Source organism: Polyodon spathula, unplaced genomic scaffold (genome assembly GCF_017654505.1).
Source record: "Polyodon spathula isolate WHYD16114869_AA unplaced genomic scaffold, ASM1765450v1 scaffolds_1422, whole genome shotgun sequence".
Taxonomy (NCBI): Eukaryota; Metazoa; Chordata; class Actinopteri; order Acipenseriformes; family Polyodontidae; genus Polyodon; species Polyodon spathula.
This window is the reverse complement of record NW_024472902.1, coordinates 387,090-396,896: the sequence shown is the minus strand read 5'-3', so window position 1 is coordinate 396,896 and position 9,807 is coordinate 387,090. Positions and strand designations below refer to the sequence as shown.

Genomic DNA, 9,807 nt, shown 5'->3' with positions numbered 1-9,807 from the left:
CATACACCGTGATCACTGTGGTGTTTTCCAGTGATGTATTTACTTTTGCTTTTTTATACTTGGTATCGTGAAATTTATTCTGAATAATAATAATAATAATAATAATAATAATAATAATAATAATAATAATGTCTCTCTTGTTATTCTTAGTTTAATTTGTGTTGGGGGGGGGGGGACTCCCCGATGCGTCTCGTTTCCATGGTAATAAACGGAAAGGCTGCTCGACCTTTCTCTTTAAGGTTTTTCTTCCGGTAGTCAGCCGCTTCCTGTAGGATCACATGTTGTGAAAGCGTGGCGAGACCGTGGAGACGGGAAACACAGTCGTTTATAACTGAAAATAAACACGATTTTAAAGGTAATAGTCATTTAAGATACTTAAATAAAAAATAAAAAAGTATGAGCATGTCTCGGTGAACCATGAAGAAGTTATCTGTTAAAAAAACAATTTTGAAAAATGGGCAGCCCTGTATATGAGGGTTTTTTTTTTTTTTTTTTTTTTCTGGCGTGTCTCTGCTTGGTGTAGATTTGACACAGCAGAACCCGTGTGTGTGTGTGTGTGTGTGTGTGTGTGTGTGTGTGTGTGTGTGTGTGTGTGTGTGTGTGTGTGTGTGTGTGTGTGTGTGTGTGTGTGTGTGTGTGTGTGTGTGTGTGTGTGTGTGTGTGTGTGGTGTGTGTGTGTGTGTGTGTGTGTGTGTGTGTGTGTGTGTGTGTGTGTGTGTGTGTGTGTGTGTGTGTGGGTGTGGGGTGGGAGACACGTATTTGAAAATGAACAGTGCCTCTATGAATAATTTTTAAAATAGTACTACCACGAAACCCCGCTAGTTCACGTGAAAAACAAAGCATTCTAATTCCGTTGCCATGGGGAAATGGCACCATTATTACCTGTGTGACTTGTTGACATGCTGTGGGCTGAGGCTACCAGAAATAACTGAGTATAAACCTCTAACAGCTTATAAATGAAAACAGCCTTGGTGAAAGGCATCCTATCACAAACAGCACACGCATTATAATAGAAGTCCATTAGTTGCTGACAGATATAACCAGGACCGTGTAGGGTCCAATTCAGCATTACTTCTGAGATTAACTACAAGAGCAAGCTCCAGAATGGCCTGGTCTATCATCTAAGGTTTCCTAAGTGATTTCACTGCACGTTTATCTTGTGTACCGTCCATTGTGTTACAAAAAAAGGTTGCTTTAGCTCACAAGGTGGCACATACTCAATTCTAATTATTTCTGTCAGGTGTTCTTGAAAATGATGGGGGACATTAGCGATGCCCAGATTGCAGAGACTGTTTTGAATAGTAGAAGGCAACTTCTTTACAGTATCGTGTTAAATATAATTATAGCCGTATTAAAAGGCCCTTAGAAATCTAAGATGACAAGTAAATTGTTGTTTTTCTTCTTTTTTTCTCTCTTGTGTGCCTGTTAAGACAGGAAGAGGCTGCAGGCATGACCAGAGGTTCAGAAGGAGATGCAACTCCACGCAAGGAGAAGAAGCGTAAGCAGAGTGTCCTGGCACGGTCTTTATCGCCTCTGCTTTTTGAAGACGGTACTGGGGAGGACACGGAGTCCTCTGCAGCAGTACAGAAGAAAAAGAAAAAGAAGAAAGTGAAGGAAAAGCAAGCGGAGGATGAACAGATGAAAGAAGCGGGAGAGGGAGACGGTAGGAGCAAGAAAAAGAAAGTCAAAACCTCAGATGGAGATGAAAATCTGGAAGCAGAAACGAGTGAAGAGGTGGAAATACCCATGAAGAAGAAGAAGAAGAAGAAGAAGAAGAAGAAGAAGAAGCACAAGAGAGATGAAGTGGAGCAGGAAAGTGAGAGCAACGGGGACGTCAACCCTTCTGATCAACCGAAGGACAAAGAAAGCTGTTTGGAAGCCGTTGGGTCTAAAAGCAAGAAGGTTGAGGTAGAGGGCAGCTGCCCCATTATGCCTTTGACTGCAGAGAAAAAGAAGAGGAAGCAGAGGGAAGCAGGGCTGGAAGAGACATCTGATCAGAGCAGAGGAGATTTACCAGCGAAAAAGCAGAAAGCAACAAACAGCATCCAGGTGCCGCCGTCTGATGCAGACGAACCAGTCGAGGTGAGTTCCTCTGAAGACCCTGGATGCAAAGTGGACTCGACACGGAGCAGCACCAAAAAGAAAAAGAGGAGGTCGGACGTTGACGAGCCAGCAGAGTGGAGCGGAGTCGACCCCGGCCAGTCTCCAGGGGGCTCCTCAAAGAAAAGGAAGAGGAAGACGGTGAACGAGAGCCAGCTGCTTGAAACTAGCGTCGACGAATCAGAGGAGCCTGTCATAGTGTCTCAGGCTGATCTTATCCAGACCCCAAGCAGCTCTAGAAAGAAAACGAAGCAGGTCGTGAACCAGAGCCAGGAGCCGCGGCTGGACGTCAGAAACCCAGAAGCACCTTCGAGGTTAAGTTTCACCGAGATGCTTTGCGGATTCCAAGAGAAGAAGAAGAAGAAAAAAAAGAAGAGAGAAATAAAGAAGAAAGGCATTGCGGTCAGGACTGCCGATGACACAAATGGGTGGCAGACTGGGTAAGACGGGGTTCTGGTAAAAATAAAACTGCAGGCAGCCCACTCGTCATTGATTAAGCAGTGGAACTCTGAATAGAGGGAGTTACTGTCAGGTAGTTGCCAGTGTCGGGAAGACAATGCCAGCTACCCAGATATTGCCTGATAATCAGGGTTTAGTGTTATTAGAATCTGGTGCATACAGTGCCCTTAATGGTTACCTTGTTTTGCATTAAGTTTTGCTTTCCTTCTGTTGAATTCTTTAGATGCAAGTTCTGCGGTCATTTACAAAGTGGTAATGCCCAGCAACAGAACTTCCTGATTGGTGGGAAACCAGTTCTGAAGTTTCTAGTGCCATTTTCTAATGCCACATGATTCAGAGAAGCCCAGCAAGAAAACTGTTGCATCTTGACCAGTTCATGTTATGATACCTGTCGCCTCCTGATTTCTAGTGAGGCTAAATCGCCCCGATTAAGTGAAGAAGAGCTAGGAAGCATGATGGAGCAGCTGAAAGAGTTTGTTCCGAATGTGGAGAAGCTGTCACCAAGTGTCGTTGTCGGAATGGCTAAATCCGACCTGAAAAGGTTCTTGGAGTTTAAAAAACAAGGTAAGGGAATTGACAGCAATTCTCCGTTTCTGCCCTAGAAGAGATTGCTAATGAAGGATGCCTTTCACACATTATGAATGTGGTTATTGGGTACAGTAGGTGTTTTGGGGGAATTTCTACACCCAGCATGCACCCAGAACCCATGTTAATTTATACAAATAACTGGTACAGTCTTTAAAAACCGCAGCATTAATTGCAGAGTTTTGCAGGGGACAGGTTTCTGTTTAAAAGGTACATTTTCTTTTTTATAAACATCATTTTAACTTTTGGAAATTGTTTTAAAAAAGAAACAAAAAATTTAAAATGCTTTACAACATTGAACTAAAAATAAATAAATGAATCTTACAAAAGTAATCCAACACAAATGATACAATCAAGGAAACAAAAAAATGTGCCTTTGTTGTTTATTACTAGTGATAGTAATGGATACAAAAACGAAGGCCGTTATTGGCACAATATTGTCCGTCCCCTCAGCATATCTCTGCTTCTAAGTTCGTGTTAATTTTTCCATTCCTTAGGCATAGCTATAAGGTCCGGGAGGTTTAATGCAGAAGAAAACGAGAGGTTGCAGAAAAATGTGGAGGACTTCCTTTCGCTGACCGGAATCGACTGCCCCCAAAAGCTTTTTTACACCTCACGCTACCCTGAAGAAATGAGCACGATCAGGCAGCTCAAATTGCAACATAGATTCCTGACAAAAATCTGTAAGTTCTATAACCCATCGAAACTAAAATGATGGATTGCAAAAACCAGAAAGCCCCAAAGGAAAAAAAACAAATTAAATCAAGGCTACTTTTTGCAAGGTGTAGACAGAGTTTGATCTCATCTGCAGGACGGAATCTTCCTGCAGCACGATGACCCCCTATCATACTGGAACTTGCGTTAAGCTCTGGCTTAGAGGGAGAGTGCCCTGTATTGCAGCGCTTCCCAGCCCTGGTCCTGGGGACGCCCTGCGTCTGCTGGTTTTCATTCCAACTCAGCTCTCAATTATGTAACTAGACCCTTAATTGAATTGATCATTTTCTTAATTAGACCTCTTTGCTTGTTTTCAGCTCTTAGGCAGTTAGTTATAACATTTGATAAGTAACTTGAAATCCGCAACTGTTTAAGAGCTGGAAACAATTGAAAAGGTCTAATTAAGCAAATTATTAGTTAATTTAAGGGTCTAGTTAAGTAATTGAGAGCTCAGTTGGAATTAAAACCAGCAGACACAGGGGGTCCCCAGGACCAGGTTTGGGTGGACTGCTCTATTGGATGGACCACCAACACTTGCTGCTGGTTCCCTTGTCCAGCTACTGACCAGGTGTAACCTTGCTTGGCTTGTAGAGAGAGCTCCCTTTTAACACGTGTTTGTGTTTTCATTCTGTTCCCAGGTGAAGGAATCCCAAGGGCTACGAATCTTATTTACAAGCGAGGAAGAAAGATGTTTGACGAATTGAATTATAAAGGCAGGTTTGTACGCCAAGAGACTCCTGCAGTAGGTTTTGTTTCTGTTTTGATATTTTAGTATTTGTGTCTTACCAAATTAACTTGAAGTTGTCCTTGCAAGAAATTGTGTGTGTGTGTAACAAATGTATTAGTGCAGAAATCGTCTGCTCTGTGTGGCAGCAGACGGTCATCATTTCATTTAATTCAATTAAATTGAGTTGAGTATGGTGCAAGCTAACAGACAGCACTGTGTTGTAGTTACTGAATCCAGCGACAAGCGAGCAGGAAGCAGGCTTAAGACTCTCTTAGCCTGGCAGTCTCAATATGAAGAGCAGTTACGACAATTAAAGACTAAAGATTAATGATTTTGAGAGCAAGATCGTTGACTGGCAAGAGCTGATTATGTATAGTCTATATTTTGACCGTTGTTGGGACATTATATTTTATAAAACTGAATTTCTAATCTGTGTTTTTCACTAATTTAGGCTCAAATCGGTCCTAATGTGCACAGATTAAGCGAGGTCTACTGTGTGTGTTTATATGAATAATTCCACAGTAAATACTCACTTCTGCCTGATGCAGGGCTCTGCAGCGTTTTCTAACCCTTCTCTCGAACCCGTGCTCTGCCTTTGCCTTGCCAGTTACACAGAGGAAGAGGAGGAAGCCTTGAAGAGATTCCACACTCTGCATGGGAACAACTGGATCAAGATTGCAGGTTTGGTGGGCCGGAGCGAGCAATCTGTAGCTCTGAAGTTCTCGACGTTTGACCGTAAGTAAACAAAATAAAACTGGATCGTAACTTCAAAAATATTTAAGCCTAGATTTTAAAACATTGACAGAATCTGCATCCTGATTAATCTGAGGAATGCTGTTCCCAATGCGAGGAGCATTACAGCTAAAAGCTCAGACTACAGCTGTTGCAGGGATGGAAATAAGACTCCTATTGCATAGCAGTTTGACCCATTCCTGATTTTACTGGTATTGTGTTAGCACACACCTGAGCTTGTTACCCACAGACTGTGGATAAGTTTATCATAAAACCAGGAATGGGCAAAACTGGAGTCTTGTTTTGCATCCCTGTCTAGGGACTAGAAGAAGACCAACATCCTGAGATGACACAGGACAAGCTGGGGCACAGGGAGTGAGAAGTGATTTATGGGTACAAATGTTGTGCAGCAGGTCTTTGTTTATTTTGTAAGCTTTCCATGCTTGCTTTTTGCAGGCAAGAATAAAGGACCCTGGAACTACAATGAGAGAAGGATCCTGTTGAAGGTGATGGAAGACGAGCTGCGCAAGACTCTGGACCCGGTCGAGAGTAACAACCTGGAGCAGGGAGGGACCCCTGAGCAGAATGCCAGGTTGCTGACCATCGTCAGGGAGAAGCTCTATCAGAACATCCACTGGGTGGATGTTGCGGCCAAAGTGAAAACCCGCAACTGGGTGCAGTGCAGACAAAAGTGGTGGGTCTGGTGTTGCGTGATCGATCATGTTTCAGAGACAAGTCATTCTCTGCCCACAGGGGAAGCGAAAGTTGGGTGAATTGTCTGTTCAAAGTAGCACACGACCACGACATGTTTCTCAGTAAATCACAACAACCAAACTTGGGAATAAAATCCACCATGAACAGTCGGAACAGGCAAACTCTGCGCTCGCTTTGAAGTTGTGATTGCGGTCCCCTGATCAGGAGCCCATCTGTGTGTAGTGCTGCGTATGGTGGTGACACTTGGTGAGGATGTTCTTTTTATTAATGGCAGTAAGAGCACCTCAGTGGTTGCAGTTTGAGAGTGTCACACTCTGAATTGTCTCTCTGTCAGTGTTGCAATGAACATCTGTGATTTGGTTTTTTGTTGGTGAATTGTGTTCATTCCTTGACTGAAGAGTGTTTGCTCCCCACTCCAGTAAGAACCTCTTTTTTTTTTCTTGTCCTTACTGATTTTCGCAGGATGCATATACTAACACAAAGGATGAACCAAGGGGTGTTCATGTTTAAGGGTCGCAAATGTCTCCAGGCAAAAATCAACTTGATAAATAAGTAAGTTTTCTTCTGCCCGTTGTCCTTCCTTGCGTGAATTATTTATTAATTTATGTATTTATTTATTTTTTTAAATCTTCTTCCCTCATTAGCATTACCATTGCTTGCTGTTCTTGCTAGATATATTTTTAATTAATTTACTCATTTTGGAGAGAGAGACAGACACATAGAGTCTTAACTAATGGATAAACGGACTTCAGCTTATGCTTTATAAATTTCTACACTTTTTTTTTTTTTTTTGTAGGTTGTATTCAATGAATGTGGAGGACCAGAATGACATAGACTGGGAGGACCTCGGAGATATATTTGGGTAATGTACTATTCATTCATTTGCTAGGCAGCGGGTGTCTCTGTTTTTTCCCCCCCAACCCTGTTTGTGTCACATGTTTTAATACAGAACTCACTTCATCCTCATTCTAGGAATGTGCCCCCGTATTGCATTCAGCACATCTTCACCAGGATGAAGATTAGCTACGTCCCCATGTGGAAGACCAAGCCCTTCGGAGGTCAGTATCGGGCAGCGCGGGCGGGGCAGGGGGGGGTGGGGTGGTGCTAGTCGCTCCATACGGGCAGGGTTCTTTGCTTTCCAGAATTACAGTTTTTCCAAAAAGGAATTACAGCACACAATCGCTGTAACGCCCTGAAGTCAACTCTTTTGTCTTAATAAAAAGCGCGCGCTGTGTAAGCTGATGTCGACCACACCACCGCAGTTCCTCTGCAGCTTCTGTGCAACAACTGCACACTGTTCACGTGGTGCTGGAAAGTGCTTTGAATAGTTGCGCTGATACCAGAGCCTGTTCGTACCACTTCTTAATCACCTTGTACAGCTCCTGTGATTTCGCTTTCAATTTCCAGCTAATATTTACACTCTAACAGAGGTGGACTCTTTACCAGCACTGTAGTTTACACTGGAGAGGTGCCTGCTTTTAAATGAACCCTATTTGTTGTTTTTGTTTTTTTGTCTGAGTGATTTTACAGTAACTTTAGTGGTCTTGGAGTTTTTTTTGTTAGTTTTTTTTTCCCATACTGTGAGATGCTTGACCACTTCCGAGCATTCTCAAAGATGTGCGAGCTGAGCGGAAAATGAAGCCTGTGACCTACTTCTGCCAAGACACCCACACAAACCACTCTTTTATATTGGTACTTGTTGGTGAATCAAACCTATTGTGAAATGCAATGGGGAGAGCACTAGAGGTGCGCTGCAGCTCGTTCCTCGCACTCAGAATTGTCTTTAAGAAACAGGTGTTAAATAAATCAATTCATTGCCTATTTCAAAAACAAGAAGAGCTGTCCTCCCTCACCTTTACAATGAAGTGTAAGTCAAGGGCTGTATTCTTCCGCATGGAAAGACCTGGCTGTATTTTGGAAAAGTGACAGCTGTTATAACTGTGTGCAGTTATTGGATGTTGACAGTGCGTACAATGCCACCAAAAAAAAATCCTCCTTCATCTCATCTCTACTTTTGTTACTTGGTGCTTTTTAAAAGCCGCTGCAAGGCTAATGACGCCACAGATAAATACACAGCGAAAACTTGTGTAAATCGTTCTTTTTCTTTCCTTTAGATATCATTGACTACCTGCATGAAGTAACTGTGCCGGCTTTAAAAGAAAAGATCAAGAAATCAAAAACATACGACGAGGAAGGTGTCGGAGACTCGTACGAGCCCCACAAAACCTTCAATTTCTGCGACATATTTTACGAGAGCGACTTTGAGATTGACGTGGAGATTGAAGAAAAGGACCAGGAAACGTAAAGAAAAGGACGAAAAGAAACAAAAAAAGCTTTGGGGAAAGTTTTTCCAAGTCTGGAGTCCTGTTTCAGGGACTTGGTTTGCAAGCAAAAAGAGTGCAGCAGCTAAATGGGGCTGAACTCCAGAGCATACCGTATAGCAGTACCGTGAAGGACTGGGACAGCTGTACATAACTGTACATTTAAATCTGGTTTGGGAGGTGGTAGTATAAGAAAGCACACCCCCTTCAGTGATTATACTTCTGTTTTATAATTCTTTTTTTAAATATTTATATATAAAAATGAATGTAGGGCAACTTCTCAAACTCCCAAATGCCCTGTTAAAAAATAAAATGTGTGCCTTTTGTTTTCTGTCTTCATTGGAAGTGAGGGGCGTGGTAGATCTGCGACTGCATTTTAAAATGTTCATCTATCGTGATATTCCCCCCAGTTGCAGGATGTGTAAGAGGAGCTGGGTACATGTTTATCACAGCTCCCCAGTGGCAGGATGTGTAAGCGGAGTGACCCCCCCCGTCCCCCGTCCCCCAGTGGCAGGATGTGTAAGAGGAGCCAGGTACACGTTGGAGCTGGGTGCATGTTTATCACAGCTCCCCAGTGGCAGGATGTGTAAGAGGAGCCAGGTACACGTTGGAGCTGGGTGCATGTTTATCACAGCTCCCCAGTGGCAGGATGTGTAAGAGGAGCCAGGTACACGTTGGAGCTGGGTGCATGTTTATCACAGCTCCCCAGTGGCAGGATGTGTAAGAGGAGCCAGGTACACGTTGGAGCTGGGTGCATGTTTATCACAGCTCCCCAGTGGCAGGATGTGTAAGAGGAGCCAGGTACACGTTGGAGCTGGGTGCATGTTTATCACAGCTCCCCAGTGGCAGGATGTGTAAGAGGAGCGACCCCCCGTCCCCCACTGGCAGGATGTGTAAGCGGAGCCAGGTACGCGTTGGAGCTGGGTGCATGCCCTGTTGGAAGCTAGTGAATTATTTGTAAGAAACTTCCAAGTATTGGTTTTTTTGTGTGTGTTGCCCTTTTCTTCAAGTCTGGGTGGGGGCTGGGACAAAATTTTAATTAAGGAGATCGTACCACTTCTTAATCACCTTGTACAGCTCCTGTGATTTCGCTTTCAATTTCCAGCTAATATTTACACTCTAACAGAGGTAGACTCTTTACCAGCACTGTAGTTTACACTGGAGAGGTGCCTGCTTTTAAATGAACCCTATTTGTTGTTTTTGTTTTTTTGTCTGAGTGATTTTACAGTAACTTTAGTGGTCTTGGAGTTTTTTTTGTTAGTTTTTTTTTCCCATACTGTGAGATGCTTGACCACTTCAGAGCATTCTCAAAGATGTGCGAGCTGAGCGGAAAATGAAGCCTGTGACCTACTTCTGCCAAGACACCCACACAAACCACTCTTTTATATTGGTACTTGTTGGTGAATCAAACCTATTGTGAAATGCAATGGGGAGAGCACTAGAGGTGCGCTGCAG

The 9,807-nt window shown here is 43.2% G+C and overlaps 1 protein-coding gene across 2 annotated transcripts; it reads left to right on the top strand.

Moving 5' to 3' along the window:
- Positions 1-264: 264 nt before the first annotated feature.
- Positions 265-8,676, top strand: LOC121309670 (transcription termination factor 1-like). Of its 2 annotated transcripts, none has more exons than XM_041242736.1 (11): positions 265-355; positions 1,435-2,540; positions 2,969-3,123; positions 3,642-3,827; positions 4,497-4,575; positions 5,193-5,320; positions 5,774-6,011; positions 6,494-6,583; positions 6,828-6,893; positions 7,004-7,089; positions 8,146-8,676. In XM_041242736.1, exons 2-11 carry the CDS (start codon positions 1,450-1,452, stop codon positions 8,334-8,336), a joined length of 2,310 nt encoding a protein of 769 aa, XP_041098670.1. In that variant the 5' UTR covers positions 265-355; positions 1,435-1,449; the 3' UTR covers positions 8,337-8,676. The 2 variants fall into 2 exon arrangements, with proteins under 2 accessions (XP_041098670.1, XP_041098669.1); XM_041242735.1 differs by having other exon boundaries at positions 1,431-2,540.
- The last annotated feature ends 1,131 nt before the right edge of the window (positions 8,677-9,807 follow it).

Coding starts and splice junctions, on each gene's coding strand:
- LOC121309670 (XM_041242736.1), top strand. CDS start 1,450: ATGACCAGAGGTTCAGAAGGAGATGCAACTCCACGCAAGGAGAAGAAG. Junction 2,541..2,968: donor ACAAATGGGTGGCAGACTGG/GTAAGACGGGGT, acceptor CCTGATTTCTAG/TGAGGCTAAATCGCCCCGAT. Junction 3,124..3,641: donor CTTGGAGTTTAAAAAACAAG/GTAAGGGAATTG, acceptor TCCATTCCTTAG/GCATAGCTATAAGGTCCGGG.